Consider the following 23,529-nt stretch of genomic DNA (forward strand, 5'->3'; position numbering starts at 1 on the left):
AGGCGGTGCCGTGACAAGCCCAACCGGACGGCTGGAGAGGGCGAAAAGGGCAGACGGGGCGTGCAGCCTCTTCCGCCTGGGGCCCGGAAGGGTGATGTGGCTGCGGTATCGCCGGCCTCGCTATGGTAAGAATTGGGGCTGCCGGGTCGCGGTTAATCTTCGAGAAGGGATTGTGGGTCTAGACTAGGGCTGGAGGTTGTGCGGCAGCCCGGGGTGTGTGGGCCTTGGAGCCATGTGGTCCCTCCACGGTCAACCAGAGAGAATCAGGACGGACTGTCCAAGAAAGACTCCTGGGTCGCGGAGCCCGCCCCTCATGCAAAGTCTGCTTTCCTACTTTGTTTAGAAAAAAAAAAAAAAAATGCGTTGGTGTATTTTAACACGTTGGCTACGTAGATTATCTGGGGTCATTGAAGCTTTGAAGCGTTAGAGCTTCTCGAGTTTCCGCTTGTTTTCTTGCATCTCCTTAACTCACCCTAGGGGCTTTACTCTGGTGTTATTGTTTGATTTTGTGGGGAGGTTCCTTTGGCACCAAACTCCATACCTTCGTTTTCAGCTGTTTAGTCAGTAGCCTCTCAGGACCCTTCTACATTATTCTCTCAACTTTGAAAATGCTACTTTACAAGCTATAGGTTTTAATAGTTAAGAGTTCTCTGCAAAGGTGGATTGCTTTTCTAGGGGCTTAATATGAGTGGTGTCTAGCCTCAGGCCTTCCTCCTCTTTCACCTCCAAGTCCATTTGCCAAATGTTGTGTATATTTCTGGGCAAAGGATGCATACCTGCGAATAGACCCAGAAACAACTATGACTCCAAAAAGCTTGAGTCTCATGGTGAAAAATTATGAGCCCACCTTCACGGAAGTTGCTACAGAATCCCATATAGCAATAATTCAGTTTCTTCTCTGGACGAATTTACCACCTGATGGGAAGATGGCAGTTGAGACTAGCAAGACTGTCACTCTTAATTCTTTTACATCTTTCTAAAAACTGAAGTTGAATTATTTTACTCGTAGTGCAAGTCAAAGATAACTCTTTTTATTATCTCACTATCAGACTAGCTAAAAACAAGACGCATATACTGTGCTGAAGATCATCAGTATATAAACTATCTTGTCATGCTTGTTTTTCCAAAAGTAGCATATACTTTCATTCATTATCAAGTCCTATGTACCAGGCTCTTTTCAAAAAATCAGTTTATAAGCATGGAAATATCAAGTTCACCACAACTTCTAAGTAGGTGTTTACAAGTGAAAGAAGTGAAACATGAGGAGATTGACTTGCCTTGGAACACACCTAGTAGATTGTAAAGCCAGGACTCAAACTTATTTTAATGTCCAGATGCCCGAAATCTTCATGGTGTTATCGATAGAAACACAACATAACTGAGGATGAAGTAAGTCTTAGTAATTTGTTCCTTATAAATATAAATATATAAATTAGACATAGGTGGAAAGCAGAAACAACTGGCAGGTGGTTTTTTATTGCTGTGAGATGTCAAAAGTACATTGTTGGCAGAGCTACGAAGTGAGGTTTCAAGGAGGCTAACTTAGCGGTTTAAGAAATGGATTAGTGTCTCAGTATCTTTGAGTTTGCGCCTAAACTTAGTTTATTTTTTTTTTATTTTTTTTATTTTTTTTTTTTTGAGATGGAGTCTTGCGCTGTCGCCCAGGCTGGAGTGGGCAGTGGCGTAATTTCGGCTCACTGCAACCTCTGCCTCCAGGGTTCAAGCGATTCTCCTGCCTCAGCCTCCTGAGTAGCTGGGACTACAGGCGCGCACAACCACGCCCGGCTAATTTTTGTATTTTTAGAAGAGACGAGGTTTCACCATGTTGGCCAAGATGGTCTCGATCTCTTGACCTCGTGATCCGCCCGCCTCAGCCTCCCAGGTGTTGATATTTATTTGGAAGTTTGGTGATGCTTTTGTGACCAGAAATATGCCATCGGATTACAGGCATGAGCCACCGCCACGGCCAAGAATCTTTTTAAAAAGCATTTCAAGGACAAAATGTTTATCAGCAGTAATAATTTACATCTGTCAGTATGAACAGTAATTGTAGCACTTGTGAATTAATACTTTTAAAAAATTTCAGAATGCCTTGTTTCCCCCAATGCCTAACATCCTTCAACATTTCTCTCATGTCTCATCTCTTTCCGAAAAGCCTCCCTTAACCCTTTCTATTTTCTTCTACTCTTTAGGTATCTATAGGGATATTCATGTATACTTCCAGTACCCCTCTAGCATAACCCTTTTCACAGAAAACAGCAATAAGGTGTTGCCTACATTTCTCCCTCTGTAGGCAGAATTCTTAAAGACTAGGTATTTTAATCTCTACAGTCATAGTGCCAGCTAGAGTTAGTAGGCCATTAAGAGTCTGGACCTGTAATCCCAGCACTTTGGGAGACCGAGGTGAGTGGATCACCTGAGGTCGGGAGTTGGAGACCAACGTGACCAATGTGGAGAAACCCCATCTCTACTGAAAATAAAAAATTAGCCAGGCGTGGTGGCGCATGCCTGTAATCCCTGCTACTTGGGAGGCTGAGGCAGGAGAATCGCTTGAACCCAGAAGGCGGAGGTTGCGGTGAGTCGAGATCGCGCCATTGCACTCCAGCCTGGGCGACAAGAGCGAAACTCCATCTCAAAAAAAAAAGTCTGGGGATACAGACATGCTCGGTGTCTTCAGGGATTTCACAGTCCAGTGGGGGGAGATGATTAAATAAGTGAATTCCATCTGTTGTCTGTTATGATGTAGCATGACAACACATGTAGTGGAAAGAGCATGGGTTTAGAATGAGCCAAACAGAGTTGGAATCATGCCCAGTTCCCATCCTTTACTTGGTTAACTGTAAGAGAGTTTATTTTCATGTCTTTTTCTTAGTGTGCTAAGTGATTTTCACAAACTCCACAAAGTAGGAATGATTGCCCACATTTCATAATTAAACTGAGTCTCCAGAGAATAGACGTGAAGTATTTTCTCACTTCTTGTAGCAGAAGATATGTAGAAAATCATTAAACACAGTGGAAGGAGTAGTACTGACTGGGAACTGCTTGAGAGATGTCCCCAACAAAGAAAATAATTCTCTCTCACCTGTATTTTAAAGAGTATTAGGGTCATTAGCTAGAGGTGGGACAGCGATCTCTATCCCATAGATAAAGGAAATGGCAGTTATAGGAACAAAAGGCATGAAGTTCAATAGTTGCATGGAGCCTCAATGTGGCAGGAATTTAAAAAAAAAAAGTTAAGTATAGATGAGGCTAGAAAGATTAGGGCCAGATTTTGAAGAGCTTTGTGCCATGCCGAAGACTTTATATTTTGATGATGTTTAATTGCTTACTTTATAAAGGCTTTGGAGCAGGGAAATAAAATTGGTGTGCATTTTAGAAAACCAACTGGTAACAACGTGGAGAGAGTATATTTAAATAGAGGAAGATTAGAATCTGGGAGACCAGCTTGAAAACAAGTGCTGTAGTTCAGGTATACGATGATTGAATGTCTCAACTCTGATGAGCCCTTGGGTTGAAAGGAAAGGAAAACTAGGAAAACCATTTTGAAGGTACTTAGTGAAGGGTGATGAAGCACAGCTCCAGCTTGGATGATTTATTGGATGGGAAAGAAATACAGCAGATCCTCAATAACGTTTATGAGGAAAAAACTCCATTCCCAATTGAGGCCACTGTGTGGAGTTTGCATGTTGTCTTCATGTCTGTTCTTCCTATGTCTGCATGGATTTTCTCTGGGTACTCCAGTTCCTTCCCACATCCCAGAGATGTATAGATTAGGTTTGTTGAGGTGTCTACACTCTCCTAGTTTGAGTGCTCTGCACTGGAATGATGTCCTATACTCAAAGCTACTCAGATGGCTCCCGGCACCTTCAACACTGTACTGAAATAAGCCAGCTATCTTACTTGTTTTTATTAATCTTTCTTAAGTGGATGTATAACTCATATTTATTTCAGTGTTTAATATTACAATGGTTTTGATATTTATTTGGAAGTTTGGTGATGCTTTTGTGACCAGAAATATGCCATCGGAACTTAACTCGTGTTTGTATCAATTTGCCTGTGGTAAAATTGGTTTTGTTACACATCTTTTGGCTTAAGTTGCATTTTCCAAGGACCTGTGGATGACGTTAAGTGAGGACTTACTGTGTTGGTTAAGCACCTACTCTGACAGGTGTTTTTTATACAAGGTTTTATTAAAGACGTATTATTGGCCATATTTTTCATATGAAGAAACAGATGCAGACAGCTAAGTGTCTTTGCCCAAGATCACACTGCTTATAAATAGCAGAGCTAAGATTTAAACTGAACCGATTTGTCACAAATTGCTGTGCCCTTTCTATGCAACAGTATCATTAATTGCACAAAAATATTAAGAAGAAACGCAACATTTTTATGTCATGGTTGGGTGAGGAGGTAGCAGTTTAGATAATAATTCTGTTGCTAGTATTGTTTTTGCGTCATCCATGAAAATGGCATCACAGTTGAAAGGCAAGTATCTTAATATTATAAAAACAGTTCTGATCTTATGAACCCATGAAAGGGTTCCATGAACTACACTTTTGATAACCACTGCATTAGGCTAATAGGAATCTGATGTGGGTGCTGGTCTTCCCTAGCAAAGTTTTTGAATACCAATTGCAAATAAAAGCTTCCAGATGGCTGAGGCAGGCATTCAAGACTAGCCTGACCAACATGGTGAAACCCTATCTCTACTAAAAATACAAAAAAATTAGCCAGGCGTGGTGGCGTGCACCTGTAATCCCAGCTACTCAGGGGGCTGAGGCAGGATAATTGCTTGAACCCAAGAGGTAGAGGTTGCAATGAGCCAAGATCACGCCACCACACTCCATCTGAGTGAGAGACCGAGACTCCGTCTCAAAACTTCCAGGGAGTTTCAAGAAATTATAGATACCCAGACCAGTTAAATCCAAATTTCTGGGCATTGATGGCTTTTTAAGCTCTTAAGTGGTTCTAATAAGCAATTAGATTTCATACCATATTATAGGACATTTTATCAGTCTTTGTTTTTTCTTGGTTGCAAGGTCAAAGTACTTTACAACAGGCTTTGCTCTTTGTCCTTCAGAGTACTTTCTCTTGTCCAATCTTTTTACCAAAGACATATATGAAGCATTTATTCTAATTTTTTTCACTCTACCATTTATCATTGTTTTGTGTATGCCTTCTCTTAATAACTCTTGACACCCTTTTGCCTTATCTTTAGATCTGAGGTGTGTATTAAATAGCTCCAAAACGAAGCAGCACAAACATAGCAAATTAATTGTAGGTACCATGATAATGAGATGAAAATAGCTACAAAATCAGTGTTGCCAGTGGAAAACAGTTCAGGGGCTTCTACTCTGAACTGTAGTTTTACTCATCATATCCATGAAAGTTGTTAAATGGAAAGTATTAAGTAGAAAAGGTCTCTGTACATTTTAAAAATAGGACTGGTTGTAACAAATGGTTATTTAATCCAGCCCCCTCATTTTACAAATGAAATGAAACTGACAGGTAGAGATATGAGATGTTGATTCATTTAAGGTCAAATTTATATACTTGGATTACTTCATTAACCCAAATGTTTAGTGGCCACTGTTGCTGAGAAGTGATGGGTGATGAGTTCGTATCTAAATATTAATCAAGCCTGATTTCTTGCTCTCAAATTAAACTAAGGTTACTTGTCTATTTGGTACAATATCACCCTACCACATGATAAGCAACAAAGTTTAAATGTATATGCTAATAATGCCAAAAGAGAATGTTGATAATTTTTATGTATTAGTGGAAATCTTTTCAACCAATACTGGTTATTTACTTTGGGCAATTTAGATATATGCTTGTGTGTGCATTCATATGCACACTAATCCTTGCCTTTTCATGTTTTCCATTTTAAGAGACTAGTTGGAAAATGCTGACCTGACCTAGATTTTCTAAATGATAAATGCTGACCCACTTTTCTAATGCTGAATAATTTTTATCATAATCAGGTCAGGAGTGTCATTTCTGTGTTCCCTTCCACCCCCAAAAAGGGATAAACTAGTTTCATGTAAAAGAAGTAAATACTAATACAAGTAAAACTGTTACTATTTGGAGTTTTAAAATGTTGTCTTTCATATTTAATTTTTGTTTTAAAACTGGAGGAATTAGTATGTCAATAAAAATTTATTTCCCATATTAGAGGCAGTCAACATTTGAAGCTCCAACACAGTGTTAGGCATAAACAAGGCGCTTAATCAACAAATTTGTTAAACAATTTGTTTGGTAATCCTAAAAATAAATAAGCTACATAGTGTCCAAGTGATCCAAAACTAATGAAAATACTGTAGATTTAGTCTCTCCTTTCTGCAGATTAAGTATGCTTAGTAACCAGTCATTGAGCATCTCTAGGCACAGCTTGTTTATCATATTGATGTGTATATTTCTTTTGCTTTTCTCATTGTTTCTTTTTGCACTTTTATATTGCTTGGATAATTCCTTTTTTTCCATCTTCTATTCCTAATGTTTTCAGTGGTTTCTTTTTAAGATTTCTTATTTGAAAGTTTTGTTAATAAATACCTTGAGCTCTTAGAAGTATTTTACTCATCTTTTTTAAAAATCTCCTATATTGAATTCTTATTTATAATCAGACTTAATGAATATAGTTTTAGTGTTCAGAAATGACTCTGAAAATGAGAAGTTATATCTTAATAAATAAAATGATTTTAAAAATCTGAAAACTTATTTCTAATTTTTCAGATAGACTTGAGAATAGAACATTTTTTAGAGGTTTGTCAACATTGTAAGTAATTTCATGTCTAGAACCCTTCCTTAGCTTTGCATTGACCAACCTCCATCTATTCATTGATTGATTATTGCATCTCCTGTAGTGGTGGCCAAATAAAGTCTGTGAATTATTTTTATTATTTTAAAACACCTAACCAAATGTGATTTACTTCAAAATGATCAAATAAAGTAACTGACTCATCAAGTTTATTTCCTTCCAGTTTGGGTAAATTAACTTATTGCAGTAACACTAGTTGTTTCAAGCGTATCAAAAGATCTCATTGACTATGAGTTGTCAGGTAAGTCTACAATGCAAAGGGTTAATAAAAGAACCCTTGATGACAAATCATTTCGGGGCCTGCATTACCATGTTTTAGAATAATGACAGCTCTCAGTAATCCTACTCAGTCTTACAGATCTTTTGAAATTGTATATCTCTTAAGAATTAAAAGAAGTCAGAAGAACACACACTCTCCAGTGTGCAAGCACCTTCAAAGCTTGCTGCTTGATAGAATAGAAAATCTGAATTCCAGGAGGTGATATAAGATGTGGATACTGAATGGAAATTACCTCAGGTGTTTATTTTACCCTACAGCCTAGGTCCTTAACATAAATATAAGGAAATTTGCATCTTTCTACTTGATTTTCCAAGATATTATTGAGAAGTAAACATAAATGCAAAACCGGAAATGGAGGTTTCTCTTGAAGAGTTAACAAAATTCAGCAATCTGATCTACACTGGTTTTTGAATGTGCATTTTTTCTTTGGAATCCAAGTATGTTCTTGGATTTGTTAAAATGTTCCTTATTGCCAATTGTATTCAAGTTCCTGTTCATTTGACATTTTTCAGTGACTTCTCTGTGTACTATATTTTAATAGTCACAGGGGATTGATAAAAACCTCAATAGAATAGAGAAGACAATCAGTACAGTATGTGCTCTGTAACACACACCTTGTTATGTGTATGTATTATACACATATAAAAATCCTGACTCTGCTTGGTATGGAGAGTGGGAACAGGGAAGACATCAAAGGAGGTGCATCTTGAGTTGAGGTTGGATGGATGAGTCAATTCACCAAGCAGGCAAGAACAGATGGCATGTGCAGAACTCAATAGAGTACCTTGAAAAAGGTTTCATGACTTAAAGGCCCTGAAAAAAATTAAACAAGTTAAATGAATTTTACTTACCACCTTTGTATCATCTTTTCCTCTATTTTGTGATTAAATATGCTTACCTTTTTCTTAGATTCCTCTTTTCCCTTTTAATAACATTTTTCTGTTGAAAATTGCAATTATTTTTTCGCTGAAGAGGAACATCTGTTTCCTTTAACCCCGAGACTAAAATTTTATATCACCAGACAACAGATGCTAAGCATTAAGGGGAATGCTATAGGTGGCAGGCTAATGTCCATAAGTTAGAAACACACTTTTGACCAGAGTCTGAGTACATCTAAAAGACTTACCACCTAAGATTATTTGTTTTAAACTTTAGAGTCTTTAAACCCCCAGAACAAAGTTGTATATATCATATATTTCATACTTGTAAATGGTTTTCTTTTGTAAATGGTTTCACATACAAACGTATATACACACTCTACTTTCATAATAGGCGTGTTTTTAAGTGCCTTTTTATCTTCTATTAAAACATTCAAACATAAAGAGGTAGAAGCCTGTAATGAACCCTCATATTCTCAGCATTTTATCGTCAGCCCTACCCCTCTCCCACCACACATGCACTGGATTATTTAGAAACAATCCTGGACATTATGTCATTTAAGCATGTTTCTTTAAAAACACATTTGGAGAAGAAAAGAGAACACATTACAAAGTCATGAATTTAGATACTGCCTTAGGAAGATGATAAACCTACTTTGCAGATTTATTTTCCAACCATTTTACTATAGGAATCTTTTGCTTAAAATACAGTAAGATTTTCATTATTCCCTGAACATGGTAATGACTTTCTCTTTAGGGTTTTTTTTTTTTCCCACATTTTTTTCTCTTCTGGAGCTTGCTATTTGCCCATCTGAATGGTGCCCTTTCAAGGTTTGACTCAATTCCTGCTTTCTACATGAAGTCTTTCTTGACTTTTTCTTACGAAAATGGCATTCTTTGTCTGCATAGCTCACTTCCACATTCAACAATGAGTTGCTATGTACTTTTTAAAGTACGTGTTCTATTTTAACTTGATTATAACTGCTGTGTGCCTCAGTCTCATGTATAAAATACAGGTAATAACAATTATGTATAAAATACAGGCAATAACATTTACCCCAGATACATGAGGATAACACAAAACAAGTACTCAGTGAATATCAGTAATTGCTATTGTTAGCCATAAACTGCAGGGAAGGAATCATACCATGTGCCTTTTTTTAAATCCCCAGTGGCTCATTTCTCAGACAAAGTGGATACTAAATACACATGTAGTTACGATGACTGGGAGGAAATCTGCTTTATTTTCTATGAGGTCATCCAATATTATTTATTAATATATTCACATACATATTCAAAATATGACCTTTGAAAGGTAAGCATTGTGAGATACCGTGCTTTTTATCTACAGTTGATCATGAGCTAATTCACTGATTTATGTTATAAAATGTATATCACTGACTTTCACAGGTTTAAGATTAAAATCCAATTTAATTAAAACCCAAGATACATTAAATTTTATCTTTGTTATATCCATGAAAAAATTATGCAGAGAAAAACAGATATTAAACTGGTAATTACAAATCATTTTTGTCTTTTTCAGACCATAAAAGTATCACTTAGACAATTTGAGAAATCCAGAAAAGTTGAGAATTAGGTTAAAAACTATCCAGAGATGGCTGGGCACAGTGGCTCATACATGTAATCTCAGTACTTTAGGAGGCCGAGGTGGGCAGATTGCTTGAAATCAGGAGACCAGCCTGGCCAACACAGCGAAACCCTGTCTCTACTAAAAGAAAAAAAAAAAAAAAAAAAACACAAAATGTAGCCAGGCATAGTGGCACATGACTGTAATCCTAGCTACTGGGGAGACTGAGGCAGGAGACTTACTTGAACACACGAGGTGGAGGTTGCAGTGAGCCAAGATCCCACCACTGCACTTCAGCCTGGGCAGCAGAGCAAGACTCTGTCCCCCGACCCCCACCAAAAAACTATCCAGAGATAATCACAGCATTTTCCCACTTGCTTTGCATAAAGGTTTACATACCTTAAGATGTACTGTCTGAAATCTTTGATCCCCTTTTGCCTACTGCTTAGCATTGTACATAAGCACTTTTTGTCCTTGAGAATATTGGTAAATAATGTATATAGTGTTTAAAACTTTTTCAGTAGTTTGCACATATTTATCATAAACATATATAAAAGATTAAAATGACATTGGAACAGTTTCTAGTTGTCTGTTTGTTTTTAAGATTCTCCTGGCTATTCTTGCTTTATTTTTTCCATATGAACTTCAGAATTAGTTGTCTGTTTAAAAAATAACTTGTTGGTGTTGGGTTCACTTTAAATTGATAGGTTGTCTTTACAATGTTACCTTCCAGTATAAAAACCTGGCATACCAGGTTTCTTAATCCATGTTATGTTGCTATTAAAAAAAAAAGAAATTGGGTAATTGGTTAAGAAAAAAGGGTCACTTAGCTCTCAGTTGTGCAGGCTGAGAGTAGTAGGGCTTGGCCCTCCTTCTGGGGAGGGCTTTTATGCATCACAACGTGGCTGAGAAGGTCAAAGGGGAAACAGACGTGGTGAAAAGGAGGGAGGAGCTCATGGCTTTATAACAACCTACTCTCTCCGGAAAGAATTCATTTCCTGGAAAACTAATCCATCTTATGAGATCTCACTAACTGCAGAAGAGCACCCTGACATTCATGGGAGATCTACCCCCCAAACCCAAACACCTCCCACTAGGCCCCACCTCCCAACACTACCTTACTGGGGATCAAATTTCAACCGGAGCTTTGGTAGGGACAAGAAAACCATTTGTAAACCATAGCAACAGTCTCTTCTACTTTTATGTTCTTCCATATGTTTTTAAGATTTTGTCCGTTTTTTTCTTTGATGCTGATGTTACACATTTCTTGTTAAGCTTATTCCTAGGTATTTTAGTTGTTCGTTCTGGATGCTATCATTTTTCCATTGTCTTTCTCCTGAATGATAATATGATTATGAAGGCTATTGATGTATATATTTTAATTATGTCCCCAGCTACCTTACTCAATTTCCTTAAGATCTATAATTGTTTCTCACTAAATTCTTTAGGACTTTTCAAATAAGCACTCAGCCACAAGTACCAATTTTATGTAACTAAGTTTTTTCATAAGTCTTATTCTTTGTTTCATTCCTGATTTTTTGTTTGTTTTTTAGGAAGTGCCTCTAAGTTTACTAAACAAGCATATTGCTGACTGTTGTATGAGATTGACATATTTTATCTACCTGTATATGATGAAAATGTTATTCTTTCTTACATATACAGTAATATTCTTGCACTTTCTTAATTTCATTTTATTTGTTCAACTATCTCTTATTGGGCTTCTACTGTGAGACAGGCATATGATTGGTGCTGGAGATTCAGAGTCTGATAACCTGATAACACAATGTCCACCCTTCAGAGATGAATATTATTATAAAGGTAACAGTTTGCTATGAGAATAGAAAAGGGACATAAAATAAGAGAAGGGAGGCAGATGGATTCAAGGAAACTTCCTTAAAAAGGTGATACTAGAGCTAAATTTTGAATAGAATAAGTCCACCTCCATTTACTTTAACTGGAAACCTATGATTTTGTTTGACTGTGAAAACTTACGAAACTTATGGTTTCTTATGATTCTTGTGTTAAATTTTAACTTTTTGAATAGGACTCGAACTATTAAATACCAACTAAGTATCTTTATCCAAAATGCTTGGAGGCAGAGTGTTTTGGATTTCAGATTTTTGGGGGATTTTGGAATAATTGCATTATACTTACTTATTGAGCATCTCTAATCAAAAATCCAAAACGCTCCAGTGAACATTTTTTTCTTTACCATCATTCTGGCACTCGAAAAATTCTGATTTTGGAACATTTTGGATTTTGGATTAGGGATGTTCAACCTGTAATGAATAACTTTTAAAAATCCAACAGTGAAAGTGCAGGTACTTGCTTTCTTTCTCCAAAATCTATTAGCCTAGTATTTGTCAACTCATGGAAAATTATAGCTTAAATTTAAAGGATGTTTATCCTAAAAAAAATTCAGAATTAAAAGAAACTTTAGTTAGCATTTGAGTCTGTCTTCCCATTCTCCACCCAGCCGAAGACTTAGAAAAGGTAATTCCGCTAAGGCCATAAAACTAGCTATTGGCAGAGCTTGAAGACTGTAGAATACCTCAAGATTCTGGTTTTAAATGTTGCAAGACTTGTCGTTCTGCTTGCCTTCTTGAAGAAATAAAAGCATGACTCTAAATGTGGAATTGTCAAATATTTTTTACTTATGCAGTTTTTATTATATTAATTTTTCTTTTTTTTTTTTCTTTCTAGTCTGCCATTTTCAACTTTCAGAGTCTATTGACTGTAATCTTGCTGCTTATATGTACTTGTGCTTATATTCGATCCTTGGCACCCAGCCTCCTGGACAGAAATAAAACGGGGTATGTTACTAATGATGTCTAATCACCTAAATTAGTTCTTACAGATGTTGAATGTAAGTTAACATATAAATTATTACATAATTTAATTCCTACATGTAATTTGGTTTTGTAATAACTTTTTTCATTTTCTTCCTGTTAAAAATTCAAAAACTTTATATTCACAATATCTTACTAAACTAAAAGTTAAATTTCAGAAGTGACCTAATATGTGTTAGAGTAAAAAACAGCATGAGGGATTTAACCTACTGAAGGTGAAAATACATGTTAGTTGTCCATCAGTTTTTATGATAATACTCCATTTTCTTTGTAGACATTGTCTTCTCTTCATTCCAACTTTTTCAGTAAAGTCCTATTGCATTTATTCTTCAATATTCACCGATTTGTTGAAATTATTTGTTGCTTAGCTGTACATGAAGTATTTCTATTCAAGTAGAAAGTTTCATTTCATCTTTCCCTTCTGTACCTGCCAACTGTAAACTTAGAATTAAAGCGTATGGTAGACTCTAGTAAACACTTATTCCTATTGATGAGTTAATGGAATTCTAATATAATGCATAATGTCCATCTAAGATATTTAAGTGTTTATCTCATTAAAGAATAATTACATAGTAGTCGAATACTTTCCCTATGCTATTACGAAAATTCTTCTTCAAAAGCAAGTAGGTTGCATGTGGAAATGTCTGCTCCTCATTCCTTTGGGAGCAGGAATATATTCATAACATGCTACATTAACAAAGGAGTTCTCAGGGCTGCCAACTTTCTAGTAAAGGTTGAGTGGTAGTATAGTTCTCCTACATAAAACAGCCTGCCTGTTTTTACATTTTAAAATATGTACTAATACAGTCAACTGTTTGAAAGCTTTTTGTTTAAAAACCTTTATTTCTACTTATATACATGTTAAGCACCATTTTATTTTGATTTATAGCTAAGAATTATTTTGTATAGAAATTTTTATAGGCCTAGTCTCTTTCTGTTAAAATTACGTGTTTTTATGAGACTCACAATCTTTTATTATAGTGAGAATATATACCATGGTTAGGTGGAGGTATCTAGACAGATTGAATAAAGCAAGTTCTTGATGACTTCACTGTTTAAAATAACTTCAGTTTTTGCTACTTCAAATAACATAGAACTAAGCAGCAGAAGAGAAGATTACTACATGGTCTTTATCCTGGTTTCATAGACCTGGTAGCATTTTCAGCAGATATACTTATTGGTATTTAGCCATAATAACTAAGCAACATAATTACATTTTTTTAATCAACTAACAGGGTTCGTGTGTGTGTGTGTGTGTGTGTGTGTGTGTGTGTGTAAAAGTAAAATTGGGGTATTACAGAAATATATCTCGGTAGAGAAATATGTGGAAAAAATTAAAGTGGTGCTGATAAGTCTCTTAGTTACCAAGTTAGTATTCTTTATTCGTTTATAAAAGTTGTTAATATATTAATCCTGTTGTACCAGTTTCTTAATGATATTTTGTTACTTCTAGAATGTTAGACCCAAAAAGACCTTGAGTTTTTGATCTTGTGGTTTTCGGTGGGTTCTAGAATGAAGGAGCCATGGCTTTGCAAATGCCTGACCTATTCCATTGTTTGATGAAGAAATGTTAGCCAATTTTAAGTGTTATCATCATATGTACCTTTAGCCTATGTATGAACACAGTACATGTAAGTCACCATTCTGAGGACTTTCTGTATAATCACTCATTTCATCCTCATAACAACCCTTTGAGGGTGGGTACTATACCTTGCTCACAGTTATGCAACCAGTAAGTAGTATAGAATTTAAGCATAATTTGGCCTTTATTTTAGCTTATTTTCAGGGATGTATATGGCTTTTGTCATTTTATTTCTATAGTAAAATTGTTTAGCCTGTCAGAATATTCATACTTTGAAATAAACTCATGTTTTTGCCTAATTCCATTTAATCTAAACTGTGTATATTCCAGTACATAGCAGTTTCTATACATTGATGGTTGATAGGCTAAGAGACCTTTTACTTTGAGGTCAGGAAGTTATACTTCAGAAGAGGAACATATATAGAACTTAACTGACCAGAGTGTTCTGTCAGTCTTACCCATTCAGATGTAATGATTCACTAGCCAGACATCTCTTTCGGCAAAAAAAAAGAATATGCTATAAATTTTTCTGGAATTTAAGTATTATGATTTTCTTGAGATAATAATTCTAGTTTATATAACATAATATTAATTTATCTTGATTTGCAACCATATGTGACACTATTTATAATTCTTTTACTTTGTCAGACCAATAAAGTAATGTCCTCGGTGTTACTTTTTAAGATATCTCTATTCATTGATGACTCAGTTGGTCTTTTTTTCAAAAATGATTTGTTATAAATGCCAAATAAGTGATAATTCCATATAATATGTAATTCATAATGTATTCATTCATACAATTGAAATATGTCTCCATTCTAATACTTGTTTCCAGAATATGTGCTTTAAATGCCATATTTAGTGAATTCACATAGAGTGTCCTCTAAACTAGGAGATTTTCTACTTATATTGAAAATATAGGCACATTTTTAATTCCTTCTTAGTAAATGACACATAATTAAATAACATCATTGGAATTCATTATTATAGATTATTTAACTTTAGAGCTACATTCTCTAAGAAATTAAAGTTTAGTATAGGAATGTTTTTGGTGTCACATTCAACCAAAAAATGTTCATTTAACATTTTATCAAAATCGATGCTTAAATTGCCATATACATTTTATGCTTTTGAAAGTAGAGTACTTTAAGTTAACTGAATAGTAAACCCTTATGCAAATTTTTGCAACTCTCATTAATTTGCCCTGGATTTGACCTATGACGCTATTTATATTCCAGTTCATAGCAGTTTCTGTACATTGATGGTTGATATGCCATTGTGTCCTACTTTAATACTTGGATAGTGGCTCAACATCAAACAAGCAGATTTCAAATTTGAAGCAAAGTATTAAAGGTTAATATGTTAATATACAATTAATTCCCTATATGATATCAAGAGAATGATTTACCTTTCTGAGTAATCAATAGCTACTTTTTTTCTGTTTTTATTCTTTGCAGATTGTTGGGTATATTTTGGAAATGTGCCAGAATTGGTAAGTGTCTATAATCTCCCTCCACTTCTTCAGCTGTAAATTGTTGACCAATTTACTTATGTTATAATCACACAAATCATATGTTAATTTTTAAAGGGCTGGCTTCCCGATTTTATGCATTTTTGCAAAAGTTTATAAGTTGTACCAAGCTCTTTTCCTTATGCTATTTGGGCATAAGGCGTAGGCCAGGCATGGGGGCTCACGCCTGTAATCCCAGCACTTTTTGAGGCCAAGGCAGGAGGATTACCTGTGGTCAGGAGTTCGAGACCAGTCTGGCCAACATGATGAAACCCTGTCTCTACTAAAAATACAAAAATTAGCCAGGCGTACACATCTGTAATCCCAGCTACTTAGGCAGCTGCTGAGGCAGACGGATCTCTTGAACCCGAGAGGCAGAGATTGCAGTGAGCCAGATCACACCACTGTACCCCAAACTGGGTGACAGTGTGAGAGTCTGTCTCAACATTAAAAAAGAATAAAACTGGATTTGGTGGCTACTTCATTAACACAGAGATAGAAAAGTCTCTCTAATTTAGATATCAAATACCATGCATTCCTGGTATTGGGGGAAATAAATGTATGTGGTTTTATGCACACATGTTGATAGTATGGAAGTATAGAGCACGCTGTTCTGTATATTGTATACCATTTTGATAACTAGGATGTATTCCCATCTAATGAAAGTCTGTCTGAGCAGCTATCTAAACATGATCACTGTATTGCCCTATTTTAAGTAACAGAATGTTTAACTGTTTTGTCTGTTGAACCCATGTGGTCATAGCCAAACTGTTTGACTCGAGTTAAAGTACTACCCTTGATCTTAGCTAAAAGACCAAGAAGCAATTAAAAGTTAAGGTAGATGTGGTTGTCTTACAACTTTCCATGATAAGAGATTAGTAGCATCATATATGTTTTTATAGTTAATAATATACTCCTGTCCAGTCGCCCTGTATATGTAACATTTGACACTGTGCCCAGCACAAAGTAGACTCTCAAATGATTAAGTGAATGAATTAAAATGTATTTTATTGCATCATTCATCAGTATTCTTTTTTTTTTTTTTTTTGGGGGGGGGGATGGAGTCTCGCACTGTCACCCAGGCTGGAGTGCAGTGGTGTGATCTCGGCTCACTGCAAGCTCCACCTCCCAGGTTCAAGCGATTCTCCTGCCTCAGTCTCCCAAGTAGCTGGGATTACAGGCACCCACCACCATGCCCGGCTAATTTTTTGTATTTTTAGTAGAGACGGGATTTCACTATGTTGTCCAGGCTGGTCTTGAGCTCCTGACCTCGTGATGCGCGCACCTCGGCCTCCCAAAGTGCTGGGATTACAGGCATGAGCCACCGTGCCCAGCCGTTCATCAGTATTCTTGAATAATAAATTACACCCTTTTTAAACCTTCTGAATTCAAAAAAAAAGAAAAACTCAAGGCATTTGTACATATACCACTTTGAACTGAAATTGGATATTTCTTATCTGTCCTCTTTGGAATCATTTTCATGGCCAACGAAAAATTCTTTCATTTCAGTACTCTTCTTCTAACTTTGAATTTATGCATAACTACTTTTTTCTTTCATAAAGCCTGTTAGACTTTTATAATAAAAAATATTTTTTCTTCTACGTTTGACATTTAGTGTTGTTAGCCAGTCTGACAACAGCCTAAATTCTCACAACTAATCTCTTTAAATAGGATGGAGAATTGAAGAGTCATCTCCATTAGATAAAACTGTGTTCCCTTTAGAGTATTGTGTTTTATTTTGGTTTTCAACTTCTCAGAGATGTGGAAAATTTAGAAGATGGTCCATAAAGGAAACAAACCTCATGAGATTGAAAAATACAAACTAAGTATTTGTAATACAGGTATACCTCAGAGATACTGCATGTTTAATCCCAGACCACCACAATAAAGCAAGTCAACAAATTTTTTTGGTTTCTGGTACATATAAAAGTTTTGTATAGATTAGTGGTCTGTTAAGTGTGGAGTAGCAGTGTGTCTTTAAGAACAATGTGTGTACCTTAATTGAAAAATACCGTGTTGCTAAAAATCACTGGTGATTATATCTGACCCTTTAGTGAGTCAATCATTCTGCTGGTGGAGGGTCTTCCCTCAATGTTGATGACTGCTGATTGATCAGGGTGGTGGTTGTTGAAGGTTGGGTGACTGGCAGTTCTTAAAATACGGTAACATTGAAGTTTGCCACATGGATTGACTTCCTTTCATGAAAGATTTCTCTGTAACCTGCAGTGCTATTTGGTAGCATTTTATCCACAGTTGAATTTCTTTCAAAACTGGATTCAATCCTCTCAAACCCTCCACTGATTTATCAACTAAGTTTATGTAATATTTTAAATCCTTTGTTGTCATTTCAACAGTGTTCACGACATCCTCAGCAGGAGTAAATTCCATCTCAAGAAACCATTTCCTTTGTTCGTAAGAAGAAGTTACTCATTCAGATTTCATCATGAGATTATAGTAGTTCAATCACATATTCAGGCTCCCCTTCTAATTACAGTTCTCTTCCTCTTTTCACCATTATCTGCGGTTACTTCCTCCATTGATGTATTAGGTAAACCATGCTGTAAACAGGTATACTGTCATCCAGACTTAGTTGTTCCATTTCTAGAGCATAGGGAGAGCAGATTTAGCATAATTCTTAAAAGCTGTAGAATTTTCAGCAGGTAAATGAGCATTGACTTCAGCTTAAAGTCACCAGCTACATTAGCCCCTAACATGAGTCAGCCTGCTCTTTGAAGCGGTGGAAGCCAGGCACTGACTTCTCCTCTCTAGCTGTGAAATTCCTAGATGCCATCTTTTTCAATAGGTCATTTTGTCTACATTGAAATTCATCTGTTGTTTAGTTTAGCTACTTTCATTGGTTATCTTAGCTAGTTTCTGCATAACTTGCTATAGTTTCTTATTGGTGTATCATGTATCAAATAAGGTTGCCATCTTGTGTGAGCACAGTTCATGGTGCCCCACAACCATTGCAATGGTACCATGAAAGATCAGTGATCACAGATCGCCATAAAAGATACAATAATAATGAAAAAGTGTGAAATATTGGGAGAATTACCAAAATATGACACAGAGACACAAATTGAGCACGTGCTGCTTTTAAAAAATGGCCTCAATAGACTTGCGCAATGCAAGGCTGCCATAAGACAGTTTTTTTTCAAAGCGGCAATATCTGCAGAGCACAATAAAATGAAATATTCTGTGCTTAGAGATTTTTTGAAAGAGAAACTGAGAACTGATGTAATTTGTCTGAAGATGGTTATAGTATAACTAGTCTTCAGATCTCTAAAGCATCGTCTAAGGTTCATATGTTCGCCATTGAAATAATTTTGAGAGCAGGTTTTCTTCCCTTAAGCTTTTAATGATAGGCAAGACCCATTAATGGTGGAAATTGTAAGCATAATACTAAATTATCCAGAAGTCCTTTCTAAATCTGTGATGATGAAATCATAAGGTTCTTTGGCCTTTCCAGTTTCTTGTTGTGGCAAATGATAGAATAAGTGTAAAAGACTTCATAGAAAAGTGTCTGTTTCAAGGCTGTAATACTGATATAATGACTATTGAAACAGACTTTATCTTCCAGAGAAATAAGTATGATTTTAACAGATTCAGCTATTCTTCCTCAGTGTTCTGTCATATTTTGTAGTGACATGTGTAAGTCTTTCTTTTGTAATAAGTATCATTACCTTAAACTGGTAAAATCACAGATACAGCCTAGATAGGACATTTGGCAAAATAGAGAGACAGCTTTGATAGTCACAACTGGACTCAGGGACATATAGTGGGTACAGGTGAGGGATGTTGCTACGCGTCCTAGGATGCACAAGGAATCCATCACAACAGAATTATCAAGCTCAAAATGTCCATAGTACTGGAGTTGAGAAGGGCTGGTCTAGATTTACAGAAATTTGTGATGCAGACTTATCTGGCACTCAGTTATGAACAACTGCAAATCCTGAAATAATAGGAGAAATCTTAAGCACTTCAAAAAGAACCAAGAAAAGAATGACAAAAGAGCATCCTCAATGGTTAATACTGATAGTTAGTGATAAATGTAAATATATACACACCAAACTGCATGCTTCAGAGACAAGTTACTCTGAAAAAGAATATGGCCAAGAAACGGTGGTCAGAATACCTCAAGTAAAGTAGAAAGGGAGAACATAATGGAAGAGCAGGTCTGGAGTTAAGAGGCATAGTTATCATCTCAGTTTTATTATTAAGTTGCTAATGCATAAAGAAAATATTAAGGTATTTTAAATCCATCTTATGTAATGAGAGAAGTGCATACAATTCCATTTAGTAGCCCACCCAGACAGCCCCTTTGTTCACAATTATTACTTGAAAAGAGTATAGCTCAGTTTAAGAATGTCTAGTTTGTATCTTTCTTAATGATTTCCTGTAGTATGATCTATTTTTATATCTAATTATAAATAGTGTCTAGTGTCCTTTTTTTTTTTTGGCTAGTTATTTATTATTTCCATTTTCCTCTCTTGACTGTATGAATGCCATAGGTTGAATGGTTCATTTTAAATGTTCATTCTTGCCAATTCTGTGAAAGCATTAGCTTTTCATTTTGGCAGAGTGACTTAGAAAATATTGTTGATATGCTGCTTTCTCAAGCATATGCTCCTCTCTTATCTTGACACAGAATATATCCACAAAGAAATGATACAATTTTAATGGGAAAAGACCTAGCCAAATCATCTTATCATGTTACACATCACATTACAGTAACTGTTTTACATTCACTTATACAGACCTAAGACCAGACAAAAAGTAACATTAAAACCCAAGTTCAACTAAAGATGTTTAGCTCTACCGCATGGCAGTCTCTCTTAAGAAAAGTAAAAACAGGAAAATGAAATCCATCTGTAAATTATAGCAGTCTAAGTTGAAGGATGAGAAAAAGTGGAACTTCTGGAAAACTTAGGACAGTATTAATTTCTTTTAAGTATTTAATAAGACTATATGAGACAATGAGGATATATAGCCCTAATAAGAGTGACAGGCTTGCTTACAAAGTCTTTCTGTAAGTACAAATGGGGTTGTTTTTGTTTGATTTGGTGACTTGGGCTTTTTCCTCCAAGAGAATTAGCATTGTTTACAAATTGTGACCCAAGATATATTCTAATTTTAAAAGATTTTTATTTTCAGTTGAGGTGATGGTATTGCAAAAACACTTTCACTTTCTAGATTTTTCTTTAGCTGAAAGGCAGTCCATTAAATGTCTATGGATACAACAAATACTTCCAGATCCAGAAAAACCCCAAAAGTTTATTTTTTTTATGTATGTGTATAATATTTTCTGTGGAAATTAACAATGAGCAGACACTAATATATAAACCCAATTATATGGCAGTGTCAGGTCAGTGAGGAAGCTATAAAAATGAAAATGACCTTGAGAATTTTAGTTAATAAAGATGGTCAGGATGAACATTTTCTAAAGGTAGTTTGCTGAACTTGCTAAGTGGAATAAGGAGTTTCATTAAAGAGTTGACTTTAAACATCATGGAAAAGCACAAGTGAGGGTAGTATAAACCATCTCTACTAGAGGATGCCAGGCACATACCCAGGATTATTTCTAGTAGTAGTTTCTTCTTCCTTTCTTATACTGCCCTCACGGCAGCGTAGAAATGTTTGTGCTTTATGAATGAGTATAGCCTTGCGGTTATTGAAGGAACAGGGAAGAATAAGATGAGTTTGAGTTAACTCACAATGACATGATCTCTATTTACAAGACAATTCACAAGCCAATTTCAGATTTACTTTGTGCAAAGGAAAGCATCCAAATACAAGCATTCCTTAAATGCATGTGAAAAATTGACTCATACAGAAGTGGTTGGTTTTAGTTCTACTTTTCTAACCCAGAGTAAGCATACTATCTCAGAAATAGTTTTTCTAATTTTTTAAATTAAGCATTTTAATTTGTCCATTTTTTAAATGCAGTTTTATTGACCATCCTCTCTTTATTTTCATCCGTGAATGCTCCCCCTTCCCTTTGCCTTTAAGTGTCATGAATTGCTACTAGTAAGGACAAATATTGTGTTTCGAATTTCTTTTTATGGATGGAAATTTTGTTCTTTTTATAGAAAGAAAATAAACAATATTTCTTTGGCCTCAGTTGAGTTGAGATTGTTTCTCTTGGATCTCTGTCCTACATTCTACATTGTATTTTTTAGTGTCTGAGTTTACACAGTGACAAAGAAATGATGCTTTCAAGGTTTTCTAAATATATGAAAAGAAGATCCTCTTCGAAATAAATTGACATATTAATAGTTTAGCCCATTCTGCATTGTGCTTGTTTTTTATGTTGCATCTAGTTTTTGTCATTGTCCCACCCCCAATATGGGGGCCTCCTAGGGAAGAATGTTACCTTGATTCTTATGTATCCCTTTCTCGTAGTATAACCTTGTCATAGCCAGGTTAGCCACTCAGTTAATCAAAATGAATATCTCCTTTTTTTTCAACAGGTGAACGGAAGAGTCCTTATGTAGCAGTATGCTGTATAGTAATGGCCTTCAGCATCCTCTTCATACAGTAGCTGGGGAAAATGCCAGAATTTAATTGTCATCAGATTTCATTGTGAACAAGGACTTACTGCAGAAAATAATGGAAAAGATGGTTAACCCTTTTATCTCTGAACATTGAATGAGATAAATTTCCAGATGCTGTTCTCTATTTTTATGTTATTGGACCAATGTTCTGTATAATAATTAAGATGTAACCATTTAATAGTCTGTAACAATCAACCTCAGTATTGTCACTACAATATTACATTCTGCAAATGTTATTCTGTTGTATCAGATACCAAATTTTAGTGAGGTATCTCCAAGGCACATAGTAGAAAACAAAATTGGTTAATTACTCAAGTTTCTTTCACTGTGATTTGGAAATGATTTAATCTTTATAGAACGAGACCCTTTTTTGGACTAGCTTTTTTATTAAAATGGCTCAATTTGTGTTGATAAGGATGGCATTCATGTTTAATAGCGCTTGCTTTTCCTCTGAGCACACCATTTTGATCATTAACCAGAGTACCTCTACTCTTAGCAAACTCTAGTTTATGACAAGTATTTAAAATATTTAAAACAAGCTTATAAGTTCTTAAGGAGCAAGGTAAATGAGATGTAACTTAAAAATAGTATTGGAAAAATGTTGATATTTAACATTAGTGGATTTAGACTAGACAAATGGCATAGTAGGCTCTGAAACCTCTTGTCAAGTATACATAAGTGTTTTGTGCATGAATTTTTACCAGAAAGCTGTCTTTCTCTGAAAAACACAACATTCTTAGAATGAAAAGAACAGTTATAAAATAATTATCTTATATGTGTTTTTCATTCTTTTTAGTGTCACGGCTTCAAAAATGAAACATTTTAATTGCCCTAAAGAAACTGTATTTTTGTTTTGTTTTTTAATATAGCACTTTAAATCCGGTTTGTGTTTTGTCAACTTGAGCTGGAATCTTTTTTGTTACTTTGAAGGTGATAAATAGTTTTCAAATCTACTGATTTGTGTACTGTCGCATAAGTATCTTTGAATTTGGGTGGTGAAAGGAGACCTTCAACAATTTTTAGTCTAGGCAAGAGAATTATTGGGAATGTGACTTCTAAATTTTACAATAGAGCAGTTATTTTAAGGTCATGGTTAACATTTCTTAAGGTTCAACTGAAATTCAGTTAAAATTTCAGAGCTAAGAGGAACTTAAATCTTAGCTAAAAATTACCTGTTGTAGATAGTATTAATTAGATTGTTTGCAGCTATTAATTCATCATAAAGGTAAAATGAAGAAACTCCCTTTTTGAAGAAAAGAAAATTATTTCTAATTTAATAGGCTAGTAGTTATTTCTGCAGAAACAAAGTATGGAACTGAAAGCCACCTATTTTTATTTTAAACTAAACCACTTGGAATGGATTCTAGGTAACATCTTAAGCTTGTGTGTTGCCTGTGGTGGTTTTTTTGTTTGGGGGTGTTTTTTGGTTTTTGTTTGATTTTCTGTATTTTGTTATCTGACGATTTTTTGT

At 35.3% G+C, this 23,529-nt stretch overlaps 1 protein-coding gene and 1 non-coding gene across 2 annotated transcripts; both read left to right on the forward strand.

The window, feature by feature from the left end:
• Positions 1 to 17: 17 nt before the first annotated feature.
• TMEM167A (transmembrane protein 167A) lies at positions 18 to 23,011 on the forward strand. The gene is made up of 4 exons (XM_037982180.2): positions 18 to 125; positions 12,267 to 12,376; positions 15,452 to 15,486; positions 21,975 to 23,011. The coding sequence occupies exons 1-4, from the start codon at positions 123 to 125 to the stop codon at positions 22,043 to 22,045; spliced, it is 219 nt and encodes a 72-aa protein (XP_037838108.1). The 5' UTR covers positions 18 to 122; the 3' UTR covers positions 22,046 to 23,011.
• Positions 13,041 to 13,175, forward strand: LOC119618354 (small nucleolar RNA U109). Its single transcript, XR_005234676.1, has one exon. It is a non-coding gene; the product is annotated as a small nucleolar RNA U109 (small nucleolar RNA).
• Positions 23,012 to 23,529: the final 518 nt, after the last annotated feature.

This window comes from Chlorocebus sabaeus, chromosome 4 (assembly GCF_047675955.1).
Source record: "Chlorocebus sabaeus isolate Y175 chromosome 4, mChlSab1.0.hap1, whole genome shotgun sequence".
Lineage (NCBI taxonomy): Eukaryota > Metazoa > Chordata > Mammalia > Primates > Cercopithecidae > Chlorocebus > Chlorocebus sabaeus.

Coding starts and splice junctions, on each gene's coding strand:
- TMEM167A (XM_037982180.2), top strand. Junction 12,377..15,451: donor CTGGACAGAAATAAAACGGG/GTATGTTACTAA, acceptor TATTCTTTGCAG/ATTGTTGGGTATATTTTGGA. Junction 15,487..21,974: donor TTGGAAATGTGCCAGAATTG/GTAAGTGTCTAT, acceptor TTTTTTCAACAG/GTGAACGGAAGAGTCCTTAT.